Raw genomic sequence first — 26,146 nt, 5'->3', positions numbered from 1 at the left:
CCTGTGCATTGGATATAAATTACACGTGCCACTTAGTAGTGTCATTTTGATTTTATTTTATAGATTATTAAAGTATTACAGGTATTTACACAGTTTTATTAGAGCAGTTGCTCAATTTTCAGTTCTTTCAACTGAAAGTAGATATAATGGTAATATTGCAGGTTATTAAATTTTGGGGCCTGGATGTTTGGCTGTGCGTTAGCAGAAGAGAAAAATGTTGCAGAATTCATTGAAAGCTCTGAGTGTCTGTCTGCTGCGAAAAAAATGATTTGAGTTTTTTCATCAACTAAATGTGAACATCTGTAAGGAACTGTGTGTTTCATTTCAAGTCATTGTGTTAAGGAGTTCAGCTCTGCTGTGAAGCTCAATACGTCTGTATCCCAAGTACCAGTGTGCTCCCAGCTCCGAATAGTGGCATGAGGGTGGCTGGGGAAGTCCATTCTTAGTGATCTTTCAGAAAGGTTTGTACAGCTGTGAAAGAGACGTTAGAGAATTAAGGAAAACACCAAAGAGCCCCCAAAAGAAAACTGAAACGAAAAAAAACCCAAACGAACTTATGACATGGTCTCTGTGGAAAGGTTGGGACCATGGAATACTGATTTTACCAATTTCTGGTGCCCTTTTCTTGTGCTATGCATATTAGGCCCCCATAAAATTTACTCTCGTGTACTTTCCCTGTTTCCAAGATGGAAAAAAATAACTAGGCATTAAGTGTTACCCTGTTCCCAAGGCACCCCAAATTCCCAAGAACAATGAGAAATATTATTGTGTGAAACTTCTTGCAATTTTATTTTGTAGTGTGAATGGAAACTTGCTTAATAAAGAAAAGCAGATATGACCAGAACAATTGGTTTGTGGGCTTTTATTTTGTGGAGCTTTGGTTTTTATTTGTTTGTTTGTGGGTTTTTTGGTTGGGTTTTGGTTTTTTTGTTTGCTGCTATAGTTCGCATGGCTCATTGACGTAGTAAGGTTGGCATGAATTTCATGTAGTATTGCAGAATGGTTTTTCTTGAGAACTTAATTATATTTTTCATTTTGTTCCCACACCTTAAAGGAAGGAAAAAAGAAAACAAAGTTTTAGTAGATATTTTAATGCTTTCGTCATTTTAAAATTTTTATTTAATACCGACCCTACCTTAAAATGAGTGTAATATTTAGTCATATGAGTCTGGTTATAACTTACACTGAATTGTACCTTAGTGGATTCCCATTTGATTTCAACCTGTGTTTTTCTTTGACTATGATATTCTTGTTGGTCAAAGGAAGTGTGTGCAAGCCATGTAGAACAATGCAGCTGAAACCCCATTATATTCATGTAACATCGTAGTTTTACATGTTGTCAAGTTCTGTGGTGGATTATAGATAGCATAAGAAAGAGCTGAAGTTGTAATTAAAAATAATACTCTCAAAAAGTAACCAATTACACTTCTTTCTTTTTTTTCCAGCCTGTATTTACAGTCTGACTTTTGGAAGAAATTGTTACCCAATTAATTATTGGCTGCTTGCTAATAACAGTGAATTATGAAGTCTGTTTTCATTTATTTATTATTTGAAGGCAGAGAGTCGAGAAGGCAGTCACAAGTACTTTGCTTCCTCAGGCCCTTTATCTCCTGTAAGGCTGTAACCTTAGAAAGGGTGCTAATAGAAGTGGTCTTTTTTGTAATGGGTGAAGGCTAATGAGCTAATGACTCCTTGGCTTCTCTTAGGTTTCAGCACTGCCCGCTGTGGGGTGTTTGAATGTGTTCGAGTGACTTGGGCAGTGGAATGGCTTTAGGGTGACCTGGTTTTAGGACTGTCAGTTTTCCAGAGGTGTTTGGGGTGGTGGTGGTGGATTCTTCTCCCGTGTAGCTCTTACTGTTGCGGTTCTACAGGACCACATTTCTTTCATCTTCTGTGCCACAGATGAATATAGCCTTTGGGAACATGGGGTGAACAATTCCAATGATAGGAAGTGTGGTGTCATAACTATACTACTTCTCCCCTCCCCCCCTTAATTTCCTTCAGACAAAGCTGTTGTAGAGCTTACCCAAGCCGAATTAATATGAGATTGGTGTGTGCTGCCTGATATCAACAATTAAACTTTACAAATATCTTGGTCGTTCTTTGTGGAATGCAGTTTGCTAACCCATTGAATCCTGTCACTACCACAGTGCTGTAAGCAGAAAAAGGTTGAATAAACTGTTGGACTTTACCATGTCAGGTCAGAAAGCAGGTAGCATCTTTATTTGTACAGCAATCCATATTTATTCTTTTCGGTGTTGGAGCAATGTAGAGAATTGATGTGAAGTGCCTTGGGGTCATTGCATCACTTTTGGTACTTTTTAAAACTATGCAGCTTTATACTATGACCTTGTAATATTTCATAGGTCTTTTGAACTTGAAACTACTAACTATTGTGTACATGGTTTTAATTAAAACAGATTCATGGTACTTCGTCCTTAAAACTACTATACAATTACTAACAGCTTCAAGTGTTTACCAAGTATTCGTTAACTTGACATATTCTTGTGTCAACAATAAGAAGTTTCATCTTAGGTTGGCTTTTACTTGTATGTCCAAGTTTTAAGACATAAACATCAATTCTTTACTATTAAAATTTTTCTAGTTGAAATCAGCAAAATTTTCCATTTACATGCATTGTGCTTGGAAGGTCATTCGCTGGATGCTGGTGCTGACAGATGTGCTAAAAAAAAAGTAGAACAAAGGAAATGAAGTGCCTTCTAGTCTGAGGGCATACTTTCAGACTGAAAATGCATATTTAATTTCTGCAACTTTCTGCTATTGTTAGCCTCTTGTGTACCTGAACATCGGATAAACTAAGCTTTCTGTGTACTCTTCTGATGCACTTGGTAAACTAACAAACCACTAAGAAGTTGTCATTCCTTTTATTATTTTATTAAGTCTTTTATTTGCTGACAATTATGAAAACAGAGCAAAAGTAGGAAATAGTACATTCTGCTTACTTTATTGGTCAAGCATATACTATATGTGAAAATGTTCCTATTGATCCATGTTGTGTGTTCATACTACAGCAAAAAAATCCTCACTGTGTTTCAGTAAAATTGATTTTGATATGGGAAGTGTCAGCATGGGGGTAATGATGGAATTTGAAACTTGTCTGCAGAATTATAGTCTTGCTGTGTATTCATATACACATTCATGTATATTCATACAGAGTTATAAATGACGCAGTGTTTTTTAAAATATAAATTAATCAAGCTTGATCTGTTTGACAGTTATTTCTTCCTTCTTTGGAGTGTCAGTTAATGATGGTGAATGTCAGCCTCCAGTGAAAGCAGTGGTATATCGTAGAATCAAGTCTTGAATGCTGTTGTGTTTGCATTCTCCACTTCAGCCTGTGTTTTTTGGTGAACTTTATTTTCTTAATAGCAGGTGATGATTAAATTACTTCTACAATATGTTGTTCAAGATCTCAAACACACAATAGTAACACAGTTCCTATAAGATTTGTTAATCTGAGCTCTGTTTTACCAAAATTGTATGAATGCTGCTTTCCTTTGAAATTGATCTTCAAAAAGAAATCCTGTTTTGTGTAATAAGATGCCAGACTCACAAAGATTTCCTTTCTTGTTTCATAGACGTTCCATCTTCAGAGCAGCCTGAACTGTTCCTAAAGAAACTTCAACAGTGCTGTGTCATTTTTGACTTCATGGACACGCTTTCAGACCTTAAAATGAAAGAATACAAGCGCTCCACTCTTAATGAACTGGTGGACTACATTACAATAAGCAGAGGCTGTTTGACAGAGCAGACTTACCCTGAAGTAGTTAGAATGGTGAGTTCCTTCTTTCTCATGGTCTCTTTAAATCCACTTGCAATTCCAGTTACGCATTGTGGGCGAAATTGAACCCTGGAGTAGGTGGATTAAATGAGGCCTTTGGTTTGTATTTTCTACTAGACATCACTTGGGGATAAATCTCCAAAGACAAAAATATTAATTTTTATATGTGCTTAATTAAAGTCAAGTAGATGATGGTGGTGGTTATAGTGTCAAAAAGGTATGCAAGGAAACCTGGATTGTTTCCTGATGGAGAAAGCCAGCAGCCGTAAAATCAGAGTCCCTCACATTTCCCCCTACCCACTCTCCCCCCCAGTATAAATAATGGAATAATTTTTGCAAGTTTCTTATCTATCTTTGTACTTTATCCAGCGTCTTGAGTGTGTACTTTAGGCGGAGATAGCTTGAAGTATGCACAGATAATGATTTTTAAATAATAAATGCTAAAAATGTTGTATAGGATCAGTGTGAAAATTTTCTGGTTGTATTATGTGGATTTATAGCAGCTGTGGTTAAGAGCGAGCAAGATTGCTCAACAATAAAGCCATACCTTGTATATAAATTGTATATAAATTGTCAAATATAGTGTTTTCAGTGTAAAAATGGAAACAGTACCAGATAGTATATGGTGAACTATGTTTATTGCAATTGGCAAAATCAATGAATGCTTTAAAATGTTTATCGTGTACCAGCATACGGAACCCTTATAACCTGTTATCTAAAAGAGAAGGCAATTAGTTAAATATAGATTTGGTGATGTTGGTTTCCTAATGGTACTGTGTGATCATGGAATCCACTGGCTATGTGCTGCAAGAAGAAAAACATGAATATATTTTACATTGCATTATATATGCTCCTTATTTCTTTTCTGACACACAGATAAATGCTGTGTTGCTTGTCTGTAATATTTAAAAATAGCTGTAAATTGTGACAGAATCATCAAGCAGTTAATAGCGAAGAAAAAAAAAAACAGAATTAAGGGTGTATGGAAAAATCTTAATATGTCTTCTTTGTGTGCATGCATTGTCAGAAAGCCTATAATTGAGTGATCAGATTCTTCCCCTTCTCCCCCACCCTCCCTTTCTCCCCCGTGTACTGGACCCATCTCTGAATGAACTGCTTTTCAGTCTGCTGTGTTGTTTGTTCAGGATGTGGTCTAATGCCCCATTCAAATACCAGTCTGAATACAGAATTACTAGTTCTTTGCTGAATTCTTTTGCTGGTGCTGCACTGTAGTATCTAAATGGTTTGCAAATGTTAGTTTAATCTTCCTTGTACCCCTTGAGATGAGCAAATTATATCATACTCTTTGTATAGGCAGGACACTGATGCACAGGTAACTTCAGTAAAATTGGTTGCTTTTCCTGTGTGTAGAAGACGCCTCCAAACTCACCTCCTGGGAGAATTTGGTTGTTTTAGCTTTGGGTTGGTTTTTTTTTTTTTTTTTTTTCAGTGTTTCTGTTATTGAGGTTGTGGTCTCACACTGACTTTGGTTATAGTTTTTTACTTTAGCAGCATTTGTAGAATAAAGATTCTGCAAGTTAGTGTTGTCTTAGGTTGGGCCCCAAGAAACAAGAATTTAATCTGTAACTGCTCGTGAAGTTCACTTTGAATCGTAGATCATATCCTGTGAAGCAACGTGAACTTAAACTGTAGAAGAGACACAAAACCCCTTTGCTAGCATGTCCTACTGTCCCTGCAATCACTTGTGTTGATTCACAAAATTGTTTTTATCTTAAGAGACTGATGCATTGCCTAAATAGTTTGAAAAGTGTGGTTTTAAGTACTTAAATATAGTCTTTAACTATGATATGGAGGAGTCACTGGAAGTAAAGATATGGAGTGAATTTTTCCAGAGTATTTCACAGATATTTGGTACTGGAGCTTCAGGAATTCCAGTTTCAGCTTAGCTCATTTTTGATAGAAAACTGTTCTATCTTCTTTTCTCCAGTATTCCCCTGATCCTTTCATTGCATCATGCCCTTCTTCATCTTACTTTGTTCTGCCTTGCATTTGGGCTCTGGTACTGATCTCAAGCTACATTTTCTCTTCAGTGCCAAGGTACCTAAGCAGGGAAGGACTGAGAATATTCTCAAGTCCTATATCTGGCTACTCAGTGGCCTCTGACTGCCCAAACCTGGATTTTTGCAAATAAAAAGTTGCATAAGAATTAGGGAAGTGGATGTATTTTTTCCTGAAGATTTTCCCGAGAAAGTTCTAGTTTTTAAATTCTGTAAGAAACTAGCCTGCAACAGACACCTGTGCTGCAATGAAGGCCTAAGCTATTGGAAAGAAGGTTTCAAAATTGGAAAGCTGATGTACCCTAATTGTGCCTCTTGCAACCGGCAGTGGTCTTGGTGTGTGTGCTCTTGGGAAAACACTTTGGTGGTAGAATTCCACGTGAGCAGGATGCTGTGCTCTGCGATTGAATTTATGTGAGTGAATCCATGGCAAATGCATGAAGGGTTTTTGTTGATCATCCCAACGAACGCTAATGCAGTGTTTCTACAAAACCCCATCATCAGGGCTTTTGTGCGTTGCAGGTATTTTGTATTTTACAGATAGGCTGTGTGACAAAAGTGCTATTTTTCCTCCTGCTCTTTGCCTATAAAAGCAAGACATCTCCATCACTTCGAGTGCAGTTATACAGGCCCTAGAGGGAAAGGTAGGACTCCTAATATTATATAAAATAAGTTTTCAGCACATACTGCTTGGTGGGTGAATAGATGGCATTAGTCACTTTGTGCTGAAGCATCATGTTTGGTGTAACATTTTCTTGCAATAAGTATATGTTCATGTTTCATGCAGAATTGTGCTCCTAATCTCATACTGAGACAGACTTAACTGTACACAAGTTGGCTTCATGAGTGCAGCTGCCACCTTTATCTACTTTTGAGGGTTTTCATGTAGGTCTCCAACTGTGTTCACAAAGGAGCTGTCAAGTTCACAATCTCTGACCTGTCATGATAGTGAAGAAAACAGCAGTATCTGTGTCCTGACCAAATGAGCGTCCTCGTTGACTGCCTGCCACAATTGTCACGGGAGCGTTTTGATTGAAAGACTGATATCTTAAAACTGATCAAAATGGTGCAGAAGTGTTCTATGTCCCATTGGAAGGTCTCTTCCCTGTTATGTTTAGTGTTTATGGATCCAGGATTTAATATGTCTTGCTTGGCCCTTGGGCTACTGTGATTTGGAGGTGAAGGGAAGTATTATAAACAGGGGAAAAAGAAAGAAGCCGTTTTGTGAGTTTTGGCATCGTTTAAGAGCCAAAAAAAGGCACACCAGTCTGAAGCTGATATTTAAAAAGTTACTAATATTTATAAAGAAGGATTAATGGCTAAAATGCTTTCTTAATTATTGAATGTCCAAAAAAGTGATAGCTGTGGAAAGGCCCTTTTTTTTTTTTGTTTTAAAGTTTTATAAGGTACGTGTATATTAGTGTTCTCTGTTCATGACCCAGAAGGAGTTTGGCTTTATAGATACTAGGATAGAAAAAGGTTGCCTGTAAAATTCTTCAGAAACTCTGATATTTTTAATTACTTCTAAAATGTGGTGGTGTTATGATACAAGGGTTTGTAAAACAATCATTTGTGGTAGCCAGCGCAGCAGCTCCTGGATATTTTTACTGCCAGTCGTCCTAGATTTGTGCCATTAAAACCTTAATCCCTAATCGTAATATCACATCTTTTCATCTTGTTCTCTTGAGCATATGATATGATGTTGTATATAGCTAAATGTGAAATCACTTGGCTATTTGTCAACCTGTGTGCAGGTACACTTCTTTAAACCACGCTCTTTAGCTTGATATATATGGAAGCATTCGGTATGTTATTATTTTTTTTTTAAAAAAATAAAATTGAATTTACTAATGGCCACCAAAACAAGCTTGCAGTGGTCTCATCGCTGTCATCAGTATCAGTTGATGGGAAGAGCGGTTGGGATTTGTGTTAATGGCCACGAGCTGGACAGATTTATTCAGGAGGGTATTGCTCAGTGCGCTTCCCCTGCCGTGTGATGTGTTGTTCAGAAGGGCACATGACATTCTTTCGAATTAGGCTAGTCTTAGCAAAAAAGGCCCTTGCCAATTAAACCACACTCTGCTAAGAAGGAAATGCCAGTAATATGACTTTATGAGCCAATAATTGGACACTTAATCTAAAATTTGTTCCTGTCTGAGCAAAATTGTGGAGGCTTAAACTAATGATGCTGATTTTGCTGGTAGATTAAGCAGCGGTAGTTGAATGAAATGAATGTTTGTTATTATCTGTGGTATCCTAAAGGGTGTATGTTATAGAACTTTTTGTGTTTTCTGGCTATTAAGACATAGATTGAGGAAACTGATTTCTTTGACTTGAAAAATTGGATGGGAAAAATTGACAAGCTGTTAAACTGAGAAATCTGGATGAATCTCTTTGCTGGTGAGCAACATTTCAGCTCTCCTACTTGCTGCTTCGAAAATTTTAAACACAACCCCTGATGTTTACCGTGATGTTTATGCAACATCCATGGATGGCTGCCAGCCCGTAAGAGATGCCTAATGAAACTTTTTTGAGATACACCTTTTAGAATGAAATAATATTTGTTCTCTCTTTTAATTGCAGAAATGCCTTTGGCTTCCTATTGTTGTCTTTATCTTTTCTGTAATGACGAATCAAGTAAAATAAAACTAATCTTTATAGCCAAAATGAAACATATTAAGTGTCTTGTGGCTGAAAAGCTGTGTTGAGCAACACACTGAAAGAAACTTGGTTAAATGAGTACCCAAATAAATACCAAAAATTGCATTTGAAAGGTCAGATTCTGATTTTTTTTTCTTCTTTTTTTTTTTTTTTTCTACTTTCTACTGACATAAATCTAGAGGGATTGCATTCCTTTTTCTGCAGGTTTATCTCAATAGGTGTGAGGGCAGAGTCTGATCAGGACTGATGCTGATGTTTGTTACAGACCTTTTAAATATAAAGAGTATCTTGTTAAGCCATTAATTTTTTACCATGTTAATGAACCTATTTTTAGGACATTTGCTAGCTGTTAGACTTTATAGGCATTATGAATTTCTTTATTTTCTATAGCTTTAACTATAGCTTATGACTAAGTATGCCACCCTGCTTGGTAAATGTTCATCCTGTTTAGGGTTTTCTGTGTTAAAATGTTCTCGGATAGAGATTTTTATGCAAGTGTACCTATATTCAGTCTTACCTTTTTTATTTAGCAAAAACCCTGTGCATATATTCCTTTTGGTTCTTATATTAGATTTAAACATATAATACTGAATGTCATTTTGAGTTTGAGGGAAACAAATGAAATCATATACTCTTACAACAATTGTCAAATAATGTCTCTTTTCTATTATGATTTTTTTTAACTTCAGGAATTCTGTAAAATACTAGGAATTAAACTTGAATCAGATTATTTTGAAACTATCTGAAATGCTGAAAGGAAGATGCGGTGTCCTTTCACCCCCGCAAATGTTTTTTGATTAAAAATTGTCATGTACATGCAGCCATGATGGAACAGACATGCTATCGAAGGTTTTAAAAAAAAGATAAAAATCACATCGTATTTTAAATTCTGTTCTTGTTTCTTTAGTGTGAGGGTTATCAATTCTGTAGAATCGAGAAAAGAATCTAACTTTGGTTTCTTATATGCATTATTTCCAAATTCCTGTGTTAGATGCTTTTTATTATTCACATTCTTTATACACCTAGTTTGTGCAAAACCCACAATGCTTATTAAAAGAAGAGGCTCCAATGTTCTGTACTCCTCTCAAAAATCAGTTGGAGGCAGCTTCTCTTGCAGTAGTTGTCCCTAATAATTTTTCCCGACAGTATGTAATTACATTTACCCGTATCCATTATTCCTCCTGTTGGTTACATAGGCCTTTCATTTGTCAGACTTTATCTGCATAATAGTACAGTGACTAGGTCTGAAGCAAAGAAATAAACTACAAAAACATTTTTGTTCCAAGAAATATTTGTATCTACTGCAGCTTTTTTTTTTTTTTTTTTTTTTTTTCTTTAAGGAACGTACACCCCTAGCCCCCATTTTGGCTGTGTGATCTTCTTACATATCTTTTGAGCATTATGTCTGTAGATAAGCATAATGTGAATCTTCTGGGGGACTCTTTTCTTGGGTTTTGCATTTTTTGTTTTGTTCTTCAGTTTGGAGTCCAAGACAGTATGAGTTTTGTAATGCTATCTAGAGTTCAAGTTCATGTATTGGCAGTCTTTCGCTTGATCTGATGCCTGCTGTAGAGATGAGGGGCTCTTTCTGCTGGTACTCTGCATCATCTCAAAACATAGTTACACTGCGATAGCAATGAACAGGGTTGTTACTAGTAGGGTACCCTATTGTGGTTCAGGTCTGGGTGACCTAGAGTGGAATTTCAAAGCTCCAGTTTCCAGCAGTGAGAAGGTGTACCCAGGGGTGCTGCCTGGGGATGGATGGGTCTGTGCTAGCACTTCTAACTCAAATGGTGCGTGTGGTCTTGAAGTAGATCGCCCATTTGTTCTCACTCCACTTTGATGCTTGTGATAGAGAAGTCTTAGGGTTTGTAAATTCAGTTCCTTTTTGGACAAAATGTCTACTCCAGGAGTGTTTCCAACTCTCTAATGGGCTTTAATGCAAGAGATCACTAGAAGGAAACTCCTCCCTCCAAACATACTTGGTGTGGACATTACAGCTGAACACCAGCTCTTTTGTTCAACAAACTTGCTCCTATTGGACTTCTCTGCCAACAGGACCTCAATTTTGCTGGTTGCTCATATGTATGGATGGAAGCTGCTACCACCGCTGAAGTGGGTGATGGTAAGCTAACAAGTTTAGGAGCCTTGATCCAGAGCTAAATTCTTGCAGATTATTGATTGAATTTTTAGAAGACTTAAAGGTCATGAAAAGATGAGAAAGACTGTTTTACGTCTGCCCTGTGATGTAGATTGTTGACTGTGTTCGCGGTCCAACATAGTTCATTTTAATGCAGCCAAGTCAAATGTAATGCTGCTGGGGAAAAAGAAGGCATATAATATTAAGCCTTGAAAGACTGTATTCGTGCAAGCACTGATGCAGAAAAGGACCTGAGCATTGTATCTTGACTGTCGTAATATGAGTTTCTGATACAGTTCACTGTTCAAATAAATAAGTGAATGTTGATAAATTCAAAAGGCAACATGCAAAAAAAAAAGAGGGAGATGGTCTTGCTTTTTAAACATACCCCAATACACTTGTGCACAGGTGGGAGCTCAAAGGAAGAAAGCAAAAATAATCACAGGATTAAAAACAAACAAAGAAACCAACGACTGCCTGTGTTCAGAAGCTCTGTCTTTCCGTTTAGCAGCACAGAGGTTGAGAGGTGTCATGTCTATATAAAAATGCCTGTATATACATACGTACTGCATATGCAAATATATATACAGATGTAGAAGAGATCTGATGGTTTGATGAGAACTAACAGGGAATCAGGCAGATTCAACCTTGAAATCAGAAGCAGTGCTGTAGTTAAATTAGTAGTAAAACTTTAGAAGAGAGCTGGTGGAATCATTTATAATCTTTTCAGGTAAAATTAGATATTTCTTTTCGTAACATGTACTTTAGTAAAACTTCTGGCAACAATTCAATGAGTTCTATAGAGAAATTATGTCTGAGTGACTTCAGTAGTCACATCATGCTCTGAAATATGTAAATCCATAAACAATATTAAAAAAACCACATATGCAGATATATGTCAGAAGGACAAGTGCAGTGTCTATTCCAGGGGCCATTATTGTCTCCCAGTTTGCATGGTTTCATGTTATGGCTTAATTGCATTTTTATTATTACTGTATGTTGTTCATATGCACAGTAGTTTAAGGATTAGGTATGCCTTGATATTCGGTTTCAATTTCATATATACTTGGGGTGTATTTGGATGGTTCCTCATACCGGTAATAGAAGAACAGGTGTTGCGTGTAAGCTAATTGGGTATTCACTTATCCTGTTTTTATATAGCTAATGTATTAAGCACCCTGTGTGTATGTTTGTTTTCATTTCAGGCTCCATTTAGGAAAACTATTAGTGATAAAAATCTTTGTTTCAAACAGCACAGAGTAGGAGTGCTGAGCTGAAATTGAATTTGTGAATGTTTCTGTTACATTGTTGTCATTTTTATAGCTGCTTCAGTGAGGGACAAAGAGAGGATGTCTCAAAACATTTATTCCTGACTTCAGACTTAAGCCTCTTAGTACTTTCTTTTATAAAGAGTTATTTCAAACATAAATGTGATGATAAAATCAGAGCTTTCTTGAAGATTGTTACTTTCAACTGTATATTCATAGTTTCGTAGTTGGGGATTGCCAGGTACCGGTCGTCAGATCTGTTCAGAACTTGCAGCTCATTCTTTGTGGGGTGTATCAGAGCAGCCTTCCCTGTCCCTTTTTTTTAATGAATTTTCAGTGACTTTTAATTGGTTGGAAAAGTTTTTTTGGTCTTGCTTCTAGTTGGACATGTGCCTGACTGACACACTGACATGGAGCTTCGAGGAGTCTGGGCATCTCCAATTTAAAAATCTATCATTTTGGCATTTCCAGCTTGATCTTGGAAATTTTAGATTTAATGCTAATGGGTAGATTTTACTGATTTGTTAAATTGGTTTCTGGCACTTGGGTGTTCAAATTCTGCATAGTGGGGGAGCAGTGATGTGCTTTTCTACTCCCAGTTTGGTGTGTGCTTCTGAAATGGACAGTCACAGAGGACAGCGTGCAGATACCTTTGAGGACATAATAGGGGAGATCTGTCATGATACCACTTCCTATAATATTGGAGTTCTGGAGTGCTTTACAAAAATACCATCTGGGCTTGGAGGCGTTCCTAATCAGTGGAAGACCGAAGTCAGTATTGATCAATAGTCATTTGTGTTGGCTATGGGAGAGGAATTGTCAGGGACTGTATACGCAGGCTGGCAGGGATGTCCTTTGGCTTGATGATCCAACAGAGGTCGGAAGAGAAATGATTCAGCTATCTAGCCCAAGGAATTTTGGCATGCTGCTTGGGCCCAGGGATAAATAGTAAGTAGCTACCTTATGCCTATCTGAGAAAAAATATTCTTTCCAGATTTGATGTAGCATATTCCCGTCTTTGCGTGGTGGCTGTCAAAATCTCTAACGTACAGCTGGGCAGTTCATGCATGGAAGAACTTGTTGCCTTCAGTTCTCCCTTAGAGGCTTATAAACATTAGCCACCCAGAGGCTACTGATTTAGATAAGCATGCTATAAATTGACACTGCATGTAAATGAGCTATCATGCTGTGTTGTGGTGATTAATGTAACTGTAATGATACACATTATCTTTTAAAATTATGATAACCTGGGGAAATCACTTAAAGATAACCTGTTCTGTCTGTTCTTCTCAGAAGAATATCTGCATTTTGGCTCCACATAGCTTATCTTTACTCCTAATGCAAAAAAAGAAAATTAGAGAGCAAACTGTATACTAGGACCATATTCTAACTTGCAATGCATTTACTCCTGCAAGTTAATTTTCTTATGCAAAAAACCTGCTTTTGAGTTGCCTTGAGACTGGCCTTTTTTTAATAGGCACTCTCCGGAAATCATACTGATTTTGTTACAAGCTCAAGATTCAGGTGTCAGTGCTGGCACTTAAGTAATTGTTGCTGAATGCTTCATACTTCTGTCATGCTGTTAAGGCCCTGGCACTAACTGCTTGAGGCTTGGTTTGACTTAATTTAAATCTTGCAGGAATTTGTCTTAGTTTAGCTTTTCATTCTGAAAGTATGTACTTTTCCTTGCAGGTTTTGCTTGTGCCATAATTCAATATTTGTTCCTGTTTCTAAACACAACAGCTGATGAATACTTACGTTTTCTCTGATCTGTTGGTACAAGTTTCATTAATTCATGTATGGTTAAATTTGCAGAAAAAAATTCTTTCTTGTTTCAAATTGAGTTTAAAGCAGAAAAAAAAATAGTTGTGGAATGCCTTTGGTTTTGCTAGTTCCCTATTTTGGTCCAAATCCTGAGAAAGCTGGGATTTTTGAATGTGAAGCATTAACCAAAAATGCTTCAGTACGTATTGCAGAATCCCAGATGTTTGAATCCAAGGCACCAATAGATGTGTTTCCCCCTTTTACTTGGGAATCTTTTGGGCTGTCTACCCTCTTTTTGCCCTGTGCTCTAACACAGAAACAACTCTGTCCTGCTAATTCTGATCACTTTCCTCCTGTCCCTACTTTTTCATATCGGGGATACTAGAAGGAGGACTCAGGAATCCTTGAGGAAAGACAAACTATAACGTGTGTATTCCTGGAATAGTTACTTGACTTCTTGTGAGACTAGAAAAGTGTTTGCATGGAGGGGGTCTTGAGAGAAGTGAATGAGTCAGGGGAAGAGGATGGAGAAGGGAGAAAAATAGTATCTGCTAATAAATGCTAGTAATCACTTGGCAGGCAAGCATACAGGGCAAGCGGAGTTCAGTATGTATCAGCACAGGCTATAATAAGTGCTGTATCTGTTAAGGTTGAAAGCCATGCGACTTGAAAACATGAGATTTACATATACAGTGAAGGCTTCTGTAAAAGCCTGTTTTACTGTAACTGTAGTGAAATACACCCTCTTGTGGCAAGAAGGAAAAAGTCCAAGCAGAAACCCATGTGACCTCTTTTTTTTTCCTATGCTCACTGGTTTGCCTTACTACTTCTTCTTCTGTCTTTCCCTTGCATACGAGTGAAGAATATTCACTGAACACACCACGTGTGCTTTCCTGCAGTTTTCTTTTGTTTTGTCTTTCTGTTTGTGCACTATCTGAATCTGTTCTATTTGTCTTGCAAATTCTAAAACTTCACTCTGTCTATTTCAATTTGGTTTTATCAGTGTTTGGATTGTATTTAAACTCTTGGCTTTAAAGTACCCTTTCTTACTAAGTTGCCAAGATACTGAAAATACGCCTTACAGACTAACTTTAAAACCTTTACAGTAGTAAAAGGCTGGAAAAATAAATAAGGATGTTGAAGAACATACTAGTTTTGTTTCTTAAATAGCTTAGTTTGTCTGAACTACTATGAAGGATTAGGAGATAACATGCTGCTTTTCCCAGCTGTTTGATTAACCAGCTTAGCGATGGGTCAAACGAAGTAGCAGAGTGCAAAGAAGGCACATCACCTTCAAAGTGCAGAAAAGGCCCTACATCATGTTTGCAGTTTATCAGATTTGCTGCATAATAAGCTCTACACTCCATTCAGCACTATAATTAACCCAGGAAAGCACTCCGGTTCAGTCTTTGCTGATAGCACGAACCTCACAAAGCCAAGCAGTCTCAGCAAAATACCTCTAAATAAGATTAAGCAAAGTGAACCAACCGTGAAATAAAATGTAGGCTAAGTGTCAAGCAAATACTATTTGTTGCTTGCATTTAGTACCAAGTTCTGTACTTGGCACGAGGTGTCCAGGCATATAATGTGTGAATAGCACTGGCGACTGAGAGATGACACCTTAAACAGATATTATTAATGTTTTCCCTGTGCAAAGGAAAATTACCAAGTGTTGTATGAAAACACTTGTAAATGCATGTTGATGGCACTTCCTGCAACTCCTAAACAGTCGTGGCTCTCAGCCCGTTGATGCCCAGCAGGACTGGGAGTTACATGCTCATCTGGAATGTGGTGGACAGAAATGGTGGCAGACTGGGTAATGCTTGGATATCAGTGGAAAGAAGAAACTAAAAGACTTGGAGAAGGAAAAGCCAAGACTGTTGGTAGGTTTGTAAAGTGACAGGTTCCTTAGACCTGTGTTATTGCTAAAGAACTTTGTCAGACTGTAAGCAAAAGAAATACTGCTTATGTGATGGAGGATTGATTAGGTATAGACATATAGAGTCCAGAAATCTAGTACCTATTTGAAAAACAGATCTCATTATTCTTTGTTTCACTTTTCAGGTATCTTGCAATATCTTCAGAACTCTCCCACCTAGTGACAGCAATGAATTTGATCCAGAAGAAGATGAGCCCACCTTGGAGGCATCATGGCCACATTTACAGGTTTTTGATCATTTATCTCAGAAGAAATGCTTATCATTGCTTAATGTATCTAATACTTTTCACAGCTTTTTTTTTTTTTAGCCTGTGAATCAGAACTAGTCTCTGAGACACTAACATTTATTGATCTTGTTCGTGGCTATAATATAGTACCTACAAACACAAGAGTGTACTTTGTGAAATTTGCAAAATGTTACAGCTTTCTTTCCAAATTGTGTTGATGCTGCCCCTCATATTCCTGTTTTCCTTCATAGATTTAAAAAATATTTTACTTTCCAAACTGCTCTGATGCACAAGTGTTTTTCAGCAGTTTCAGCAAGAGTGTTGTGGGGATGATACTGTGGGGATGATACTGGGTCCGGTTTTGCTTTACTGAGGGTAGTTAGTTTTCATACAAAAATACACAGGTGTTGGCAGCTGATCAGAAAAGTAAATGAGAAGCCACATCCCTCTCTAAGTCTTCTTTCTCTCGAGGTTTGCTTTCAGGTGTTTGTAGCAGGATGCACGCTTACTGCTGTGTATCACCTCTTTCTTTGTACCTCGTGTGTCAACACAAGGTATTTTGAACAAAAAAAATAAACTAATTTTGGAGAAAGCATCATTGATGCTAATGCAGTGAATTCCTTTATAGAAAATATAGATGCAGATCCTGACTGTGTTAGTCAGGACAATGACTTACACCACTAGTAAATTTAGAAGAAGTTTGCCTGAGTAACAGTTTGTGGAGTCTGGGAATTTCAGTGAGCAAAGGAGCCCAATTGATCTCAGCTTGAAATGAGGATTTTATTTGACAGTTGCATGCACACTCCTTGCCTGTGAGCAGTTTGTTTCACTCTTTTGTGCTTTCAAATGTAGAATCTTTTGAAATGTAGGTTTCATCTCTCATTTATATTTAAATTTCACAAAAAATAAGAATCTTAAAAGCTTCAAGGCAGCTCTGAACAGCTCTGCCTGCCTGGAAACAGCAGAGCCACGCATGTCTCTTATCTTCTGTTCATTGACGCTAGTGCTGTAGGTTTAAAAGTCATTACTTAACCTGGAAAAGATGGAATTTCTTAGCCAGTCGATGATTTACCATTGTCAGGAAGAAATGCACCAAAGTATTTGTCAGGAGTTGATGGAATTGATTTCCTGATGATTTAATATTAGTTATGTAAGCTGTCGCTTTTTCCATGTCATATTTCTAAACCTCTCTCCCCCGTTTTGATTTCCTATTGCTTCCTTTTAGAAGTCAGAGAACAGTGACGTAAAGCAGCAGCAGCATATTGGTGTTTGCATGGAAAAGTTTAAAATTATTTTAAAAGGCAATTTTTAGCTTCCTTTCTCCTTTCAGTATTAATATTCATACTCAGTGAAGTCAGAAAGGAAGAAGTTTTCAATGGCTGTTCTTCTTGAAAAGGTTCAGCAAAGAGAATTGCTAGCTGGTAGCTCATCTGATCAGTGACAGGTCAGAGTTGCTGTCTTAGAAGGCCACAGCAGTCCCTGTTTAACTTCACTTGCTTTTTGCCTGGTTTTTATACTCTTCTTCTTCTCCACAAAATGAAAAGTCTGTTGCTGTCCCACTGAATAGTTTAGGCAGAGATGGAATTGCATGAAAGTAAGCAGGTTTTCTCCAGCCCTGAGGCTAACCTTTACAGTTAAGTTCGGAATTTCTTTATAAATTCTGGTTTGTATTATTCTTCTGTGTTTCAAATTGTAGTAGAACGCTACTCTAAGCAGTTTCTAATTTAATTTAAATATTTCCAACTGTTTCTCCAACCCTTTCAGAAATGTAATGTTTGTATTTGAGGTGACCTCAGCAGTTCAGAGGGCAGTTTAAATGTGCTTTCCAATTACTGTAGGAAGCTTTACAAGATGATAACAAGCATTACAAGATGGCAATGCCTATTCTTGGTGATGAAATGTCTGACTGGAGTTAAATGAGCAAAACTAACTTAAAAAGCTTATGTAATTAGTACTTACTCTGAGGTAGCAATTTGATAAAGGAGAAAAATATTTTTCTTTTATTTTAACATTTTGCTCTGTGGAAATGTGTGGGTATTTTATTTTCTAGCAAAAGCATTTAGGGAAATACTTAAAAATATAAAGAGTAGTCAAGTCATAAACTAAACCATGGATATTTTTTTTCTTTTCAGCTTGTATATGAGTTTTTCATACGATTTTTGGAAAGCCAAGAATTTCAGCCCAGTATTGCCAAAAAGTACATAGATCAGAAATTTGTATTGCAGGTAAGTTGATTGGTTTTCTTTAAGGCTTTGTTTTGCTTTTGAAAAAAAAGTCTTTAAAAAGATTTTGTTTAGAATTTGAAAGAGTAACTTTATTTGCAACAGAAAAAGGCTAAACAAGCATATACAATGAAAGTTTTCAATCTACGGAGGTAGGGGAAATATGTTTATATGTCAGTCTCTGTTGCTATAGATATATTAAATAGTTGGTTTGGCTCCAGTTTTGATACCTTAATCAAAATATTTGGCTTACTGGTTATGAGAGGGAGCTGAAACAGTAACCATTGAAAAATGAAAGGTTTACTATCAAGTAGTCTAAAAATGCTGCTATCAATAGAGACTACTTAAATGCCAGTTTTAATGTGTCTTAATATTGTTAAAATATTTCTGTTGGAAGGGCAGAATATTTCTCCCTTCTATCTCTGCTGGAGAACTGGCAACAGGGGCAGATGTTCATTAACAAATGTATTCCCAGCACAGTACTGAAAACAGTGATGCTATAGTGGTCAGAGAAGAAGTAAATCAAAAGGCCATATAAAGTTCAAGCTCTATTAAAAGCATGGAAGAAGAAGTAGCATCAATAATCACAGAATCACAGAATGGTCAGGGTTGGAAGGGACTTCTGGAGATCATCTAGTCCAACCCCCCCGCCAGAGCAGGGTCACCTACAGCAGGTCGCGCAGGACAGCGTCCAGGCGGGTTTAGAATGTCTCCAGTGTGGGAGACTCCACAACCTCTGTGGGCAGCCTGTGCCAGTGCTCTGCCACCCTCAAAGTAAAGAAGTCCCTCCTCATGTTAAGGTGGAACTTCCTATGCTCAAGTTTGTGCCCGTTACCTCTTGTCCTGTCACTGGGCACCAATGAAAAAAGACTGTTCTCATCTACCTGGCACCCTCCCTTTAAGTATTTATAAGCATTGATAAGATCCCCCCTCAGTCGTCTTTTCTCTAGACTAAAAAGACCCAAGTCCCTCAGCCTCTCCTCATAAGAGAGATGCTCCAATCCCCTAATCGTCTTTGTAGCCCTTTGCTGCACCATGTCGAGCAGTTCCCTGTCCTTCTTGAACCGGGGAGCCCAGAACTGGACACAATACTCCAGATGTGGCCTCACCAGGGCAGAGTAGAGCGGGAGGATGACCTCTCTCAACCTGCTGGCCACACTCTTCTTGATGCACCCCAGGATGCCATTCGCCTTCTTGGCCACAAAAGCACATTGCTGTCTCATGGTCATCCTGTTGTCCACCAGGACTCCCAGGTCCCTTTCCACGGAGCTGCTCTCCAGCAGGTCAGCCCCCAACCATAATAAACAGCATTGGCAAAGACTGGGTAGCTTTATTTCTGTAGGTTGCTTGCCATCGTTATGGCTAAAAGGAAGAGGTGGCCTCTGTCCGTCGGTCAGCTGGTAGCCAGGTGTTACACACATTTTTCGTCTTTTTCCTCCTTGTGTACAAGCTAGACTTCTTCTGTGCTTTGTTACATCACTTGAAACTACAGTAGTTGGTGTTCTCTACTGAGGAATTTTCATCCGGGCCTTGACAGATGCTGGAACAGAGATGGCTGAAGGAAGATGTTTTCTGAAATAAACCAGGAAACTCCACAGATAGGACTTTTGTCTTCTGCTTTTGGGAATAGGCCTGACTTGTGTTTTCTGTTCCCATCGCGAATTTTTGTATAACCGCAAAGCCAGAAAGAACTTTGTGTTTAATGCTGTCTATAGCTTGCTTTTGAAATCAGGGAAATTTAGAAAGATTCCTACTTATTTAGAAGAGGGGGTTTCCTTATGGGCTGAGACTTGAATAAAAGCCAAACTAGCAGTGGCAGGAGATGCTCAGCATTTCTGAAGACCTTTCTCTCACCCTTTTGTCATGGACCTTTTACTTTTCCCTGTAACACTCGGGCAATAAATGTCGTGCTTTTACTGTCCTTGTATGTTATTCATATGAAGAATACCTGAGAAACATAGCTCAGAGAGCAATTTATATCCTTAAATTCAAAGATTGAAAGAAGGGACTTTAATTTCCTTCTTAATAGCGCAAGACCCTCTTCACCCTACAAAAGCAATGGGATATACTTACGTTTTTATTTTATCCATCATCTAAATAAAAGAGCGTTTTTCATCTGGATCAAACCTATCTGGCGTAGTTTCCTTTTTGTTCATCTATATATTGATTGGAACAAGGGAGTGCACCAAGCTGATCATCCGGTACCTGATGGAGATCTAAGAATATGCATAGGGGGTAATCGTTCTTGACAGCATTTTCAGACTGATTTTCTTTTCTTTAGATATAGCAGCATTGCTTTAGAAGGAATGCTTGTGTTCTACTTCAAAATCTAGAGAGAACAGTTCCTAGATCCTCCTGTTATGTGCTGCTGAACTTGGTTGTGACTGGTGGTATCCCACTAACGCCCTTTCAAGGCATTCAAACCTGTTACAGTTTGGCACAGCAGAATGGCTCTAAAACAAGGATTATTTTTTTTTATTAATCCTGTGAGTCTTTAATAAACCTACTAAATGAAAAAATGGTTATCTACTGAAAGAGGGAAATATGAGATTTAGAAACCTACATATCTGAAAATGTATGATACAACAATTAAGAGTTCGAAACAATTCTAAGAATCCATAAGTTCCTGCTGCATGGTTAGGAACGGGTGTTTTTATATATTGCTATGCACAGTGTGTCAGTTTAAAATTCACATTTTTCCCTAAAAAGTTCTGTTGAGCCTTGTATATACATGCAGGTAGATATATTTCCATGTGTATGGGTGTTTGTGTTTAGCCTGTAGGAACTGGGGTGTCCTTCCACTTCTTATTGTATTTATTGTGTTTCTAGAGTAACGCCTAAGAATCTGTGGCTACAGATCACTTACATGGGAAACCAATTTGATACTTAAGAACATTAGGCATGTTTGGTGTTTCATGACACTGATAACACAAGTGTGACAGTCTCTGAAATCAGCTTTCTCTCTAAATTAATTTGTTTTTTGGTTTGTTTGTTGTTTTTTTTTTTTTTTTAATTTGAGGAACTTTAATGAAGTGTTTCTTGGCAGTAAGAATGCCTATGTGAAAAAATGATGCAGTTTTTTTAATGGGCATTTTTCAAGCTTTTTATTATTTGCTTGCTTTTTGCTTTTGTTTTTTGAATATAGATGTGTTTCTGGCTTCCAGCTTTATGTTTTGGTAAAATGCTGTACTTAACAGTGTAACTGTTCATTTCTAAAGCCTGCTTATATACAGTCTGAAATGGTTGGCAGTGGTTGCTAAGAGACATACTATTCAAATATATCCACAAGTGTCTGTGTTATGTAGGTTGCTATTTTGGAAAATTTATTTCCCTTTTCTATGTATGTTTAGTGTCAGAATAGCCATGTACATTATGAAAGTCTTGCAGCTTATCCATAAAAAGAAGACTTTATTGTTGAAACCTGGTAACAAATTGGACATATCAAAAGAATTGCCTTTTTTTCTTACCAAAAAAAAAAAAAAAAAAGAGACTGCGTCTTAGTTCAGCAATGTTTCCACAGAGGATCTGTATAAGAGAACTGGAAATACAAATATTTTGCTCCTAAAATCAATCCAATAAGCAAATTAAAAACATAAGTGTTTCCAGCTGTTTGCTGTCTTTGGGTGAAATTTGCTGTTTGAGGAAGGATGAGGTGACTATTTATTTATTTAACTGTAGAACTAATTGAACAAAGCAATGTGTTTATAACCTCTGGAGGGCAGCTGACAAACCTTATCCTTTCCTCATGAAATTCCCACCACAGTTTCTTACTACAAGGAAAAGGTAGTGGGATGCCATTACAGGCTACAGACACATCCAAAACAATGAAGAATAAATACGTACACAGTCATAAACTTGGATGTTAGAAAGCAAAATCCCAGACAGCTTAACAACTTTTAATATCTTTTTCTGTCTTTTTTTCTTTTTTACCTTCTCAAAATCATGTAGCAGTTTAACAGAGATCACTTAGTATACACCCACTGACATATCTACTTATAATAGGTATTTATATTTATTTGTGAGTCCAAGATAATTTTGGCTGCTACCATTCCTGTAATAATTTTTTGACAGCATCTTACACATTTGTAAGACCTCTTTGGCTTCGTTTCTCTCGCAAGACGAGTACTGTTTGACAGTTCCTTTATTTTTCATGCAAGAGAGATGCTGGTTGCTTATGATTACTACCTTAAACTTCACTCCTTTCTGTGCGTTTGGGGGAAGGGGGTGGGGTCTTTCGGGTTTTGGATTTTTTTTTTTTTTTTGGCTGGTTTGTTTTGCTTTTAAATAAAGTTTACCTTTTAACTTATTCCAAATGTCTGCCAGAATAGACAATGTTGTGGTGTCAAAAAAGATGAAGAAGGGGTAGGGGGAAGCTCATACTTTTGTGGTAGAGGATTCAAAGTGAATAGAACAAAGATCTGCAGGTGATTGTCCTGCTACTCATTTCATGCCTTAATTCTTAGAGGGAACTTCAAGTGTCAGTGTTTTGGGATATATTTTGTACAATACAAGACACTGGATGGTATGCTCTTTTGACTGAGTACCATATAATCATTTCACTGGTTTAAAGTCTTAAATAGGAGTTACTTAGTGTAAAGGTGGGTTTTCTGTTGTTGGGATTAAAAATGTGATGTTGACACAATGTTGTGGGAACAAAATATTAGAGCAAAAGATGATCTTTTAGTTATCCAGAGTGAAGGAATGGTGGATGATAAGGGGCAAACTGTCTTACTCTGTAGAGATGACAGCGTCTAAGATTTTATTTTAGTTGTAGGCAGCATTTTGGAGCCAGTCGATCAAAAGCTTATTAGCTGTTTGAAGATTTCCAAAGTTTTGTTATGTCAGAAGTGGAAATTAATAAACTGAATTTCATTATGTTGTACCAGGGTTACAACAGATTTTTTTAATACTGTATTTCTACACCTTGGGTAACACGGATATCACATTGTTACATGCATGTGCTTTGATGAATTTAATTATTATATAGAAGTTTGTGTGTCATACTTGTCAAATGTCTACTATTTCAGTTCTCTTTTTCCTTTAAACACAGTTGTTGGAGCTGTTTGACAGCGAAGACCCTCGAGAACGAGACTACCTAAAAACAGTCTTGCACAGAATTTATGGCAAGTTTCTGGGTCTTAGAGCATTTATCCGAAAACAGATTAATAATATTTTTCTACGGTAAGTTGTGGGAGAAGGTACTTTTTGCTTACGAACATTTTAGGGAACTGATATATTACTTAAATTTTACTTTTCTTTTTTTAGATTTGTTTATGAAACTGAACACTTCAATGGCGTAGCTGAACTGTTGGAAATTTTAGGAAGGTAAATTTATTATCTGTCTCAAAGTTCCCTTCTGAATACGTCAGAATAGTGTCAGATTCAGAAAAGGTATTACTATAAGCCCTGATTCTGAAAACAGATGTGCGTGCACATACTCATCTTTAAGCCCATGTGCAAATCTCTATCACATCTTTGCCAAGAGTATATAACTGGATGCAAGTTACAGCCAAAAGTGTTGGATTGATTTTGTGTGTGTGTATGTGCGCATGTGAAATTTTGTGCACTTCATCCTTACGTGCTACAGAAATTTTTTCAAGCACACTAGGAGTGTCAATATTTTGAGTAAATCTAATTCTGGTAAGTTAATTATTCAAGAGCGCCTTGCATACATGAATTTACAGACCACATAGACAAGGGCTTATCTGCTTGGCAACAGGTTTGTGCAGCTGTTTATATGATTATTTCTAAGTTGGATCTGAATTGCTACCTAGATACATACTGCAGTGCTCATATAAAGCAGGACAAAAGTCGGCACCTGTTCATGAATGGCATGAGCCTGCTATTTGTAAACAGGTGCTGACTGCTAAATTATTTTAATCTAGAAAGTGCTTATTGAGACCTCAAGAATGTTTCTTGTGATGATAACACTAACAAATATTTCTCTTCTAATTTCTAGTATTATCAATGGTTTTGCTTTACCTCTTAAGGCAGAGCATAAACAGTTTCTGGTGAAGGTGCTGATTCCTTTACATACTGTCAGGAGTTTATCACTCTTCCATGCACAGGTAGAAATTATACAAATATTTTCTGCTCGGTTAGAATACTGTATTTATTTTCTGAAGGTTGCTTTGGAAATTTAATTGTGTAGCACATAAAAGGAAGGGGGAAGTTTTGAAATGTGGAAAAAATGGAGTAGATTTTTTTGAAATTCATTTAATGTGCTTTGTATGGTAAATGTCTTGCTTCTGTTCTGATTAGATAATTAAAAGTGTAACATACATCTGTAATATTTTGGGGATTTTGTTTGGTAGTTAAACTCTCTTTAGCTTTTCCTCTCTGCTATTTTCTCATTCTCAAGTTTGCCCTTCCCACTCCCTTTCCCAGGGGGTTTCCTTAGTTTTGTGTTGTCAAGGCTTTTCTTCACCCTGGCAACTTTCTGAATACTAATAGCCACATTTTTGCATAACCTTTAACATTATTTCTCACAGATTTCTTAATACTGCATTTATGCTCTCATATATCTTTTTATACATTCAACCTGTTATTCCAGGTTTTAGCTGTGTTGGCTCATCTTGCAAGAGTTTTCATGGTTTTGCCGATGTATAACATGTCTAAAAAGATGCAGTTTGAGAGAGTAACAGAAGCTTCAAAACATTGATTGTATGACTGTATTTAGAATTCCGGGTTGCTCTGATTTTTATGGTATAAGCTACTTTGTCACCCTATTTTTTTTGTAATGTGTTCTGTTGTTTCTTATGAACTGAAGTTTGAGTGGATTTGCACAGTGCAAACGATGCATCTCAGTTTAAAATTGGATGCAGTTTGAGACAGCTGTATAGCATCTTGCCTTAAGTCTCTCTTTTGTGAAAAATTGTTTCTCTGTGGTTTCTTTATAGAAATGTTCTAACTTCATTTTCTTAAATCTCTACCTCTTCACAGCTGGCGTATTGCATAGTACAGTTTCTGGAGAAAGACCCCTCACTCACAGAACCAGTAAGTAATTCTTTCATACTTTTTTTTTTTGCATCATAAATGGCTTACCCTGTTGAGAGAAAAGTAAAAAAAATAACTCTTTTTTTTCCTTCTAATTTAGGTCATTAGAGGTTTAATGAAATTCTGGCCAAAAACCTGCAGTCAGAAAGAGGTAAGTGATATGCTAGTATTAACAAAACATAGCAGTTGTGTTGTTCTACAATATAATAGGCAGGGCATCTTTAAGGATTTCCAGGTAGATAGCACATCCTGCAGTGGACCTTGGTATTAATTCTTATTGGTGATTTTCCATACTTGTGGACAGTTTTGACTATGAAGAGAAAAGTTTGATAACCATGGTTTCTGTTCACAAAATAAGCACTGTTTTTTCTGCGGAGAATTTCTTTTTGTTTTCAAAAGAAGAAAATAAACATAGTTGAGGGTAGACTGAAAAACTCTGTTAAGTTTAGAATTATTTATATGTGAGGATAATATTTTCCCAGGGAGGATAAAAGATGGCATTTACCTACTCAGCATGTAAAAGATGCAGTTAGACCTTTGCATTTTTATTTCAAATTCTTGATGCAAATCTGAATTTCCCTAAAGAGATTTTGTGACACAGGAAAACCGTTATTTTGACTATTACTTCCAAAAATGAGATAAAATTAAAAGACTGTCCTTAGTTAACAAAGTTTAAGCCTTGGCCTAAACCTTGTCTGTGTGAGGCTAGGTTTTCAGCATGCTTATTCTGGTGCAATTCTGAATTTTGTTGTAAAGGACTACTTTAAATAAAGCATTTGCACACACTCATCCTCCTTCTTTTAAGAGACTGAATCCAGAAGCTGCTAAAGGTAGAACTGATAACGTTTTTTGAGAGAGGGTCTTGCTGAGTTAGTGAGGCTTCCATTTCTCCCTGAAGTGATAGGATTTGAGCATTATCAGCATTTTGCTGATCAAGATGATTCAGAGGTTTTATATTCAATGCTTCCTTCCTTGTCTTCAGGTCATGTTCCTAGGAGAGCTGGAGGAAATCTTGGATGTAATCGAACCATCACAATTTGTCAAAATCCAGGAACCCTTGTTTAAACAAATTGCCAAGTGTGTCTCTAGCCCTCACTTCCAGGTCAGTG

General features: G+C 37.1%; 1 protein-coding gene across 4 annotated transcripts in view; it reads left to right on the top strand.

Moving 5' to 3' along the window:
- Positions 1-26,146, top strand: part of PPP2R5E (protein phosphatase 2 regulatory subunit B'epsilon) — a 75,527-nt gene that overhangs the window by 40,759 nt on the left and 8,622 nt on the right. For all 4 annotated transcript variants that reach the window (XM_082485443.1, XM_082485444.1, XM_082485442.1 and 1 more), the window contains 9 exons: positions 3,600-3,796; positions 15,718-15,819; positions 17,952-18,044; positions 23,092-23,222; positions 23,307-23,366; positions 24,001-24,109; positions 24,984-25,037; positions 25,138-25,188; positions 26,020-26,139. In XM_082485443.1, coding sequence (XP_082341569.1) covers positions 3,600-3,796; positions 15,718-15,819; positions 17,952-18,044; positions 23,092-23,222; positions 23,307-23,366; positions 24,001-24,109; positions 24,984-25,037; positions 25,138-25,188; positions 26,020-26,139 — 917 coding nt within the window. The remainder of the gene's footprint in view (positions 1-3,599; positions 3,797-15,717; positions 15,820-17,951; positions 18,045-23,091; positions 23,223-23,306; positions 23,367-24,000; positions 24,110-24,983; positions 25,038-25,137; positions 25,189-26,019; positions 26,140-26,146) is intronic.

The sequence above is a fragment of the Vanellus vanellus genome (assembly GCF_965231255.1).
Source record: "Vanellus vanellus genome assembly, chromosome: 6".
Classification (NCBI taxonomy): domain Eukaryota; kingdom Metazoa; phylum Chordata; class Aves; order Charadriiformes; family Charadriidae; genus Vanellus; species Vanellus vanellus.
This window is presented reverse-complemented; position numbering and strand designations above follow the sequence as displayed.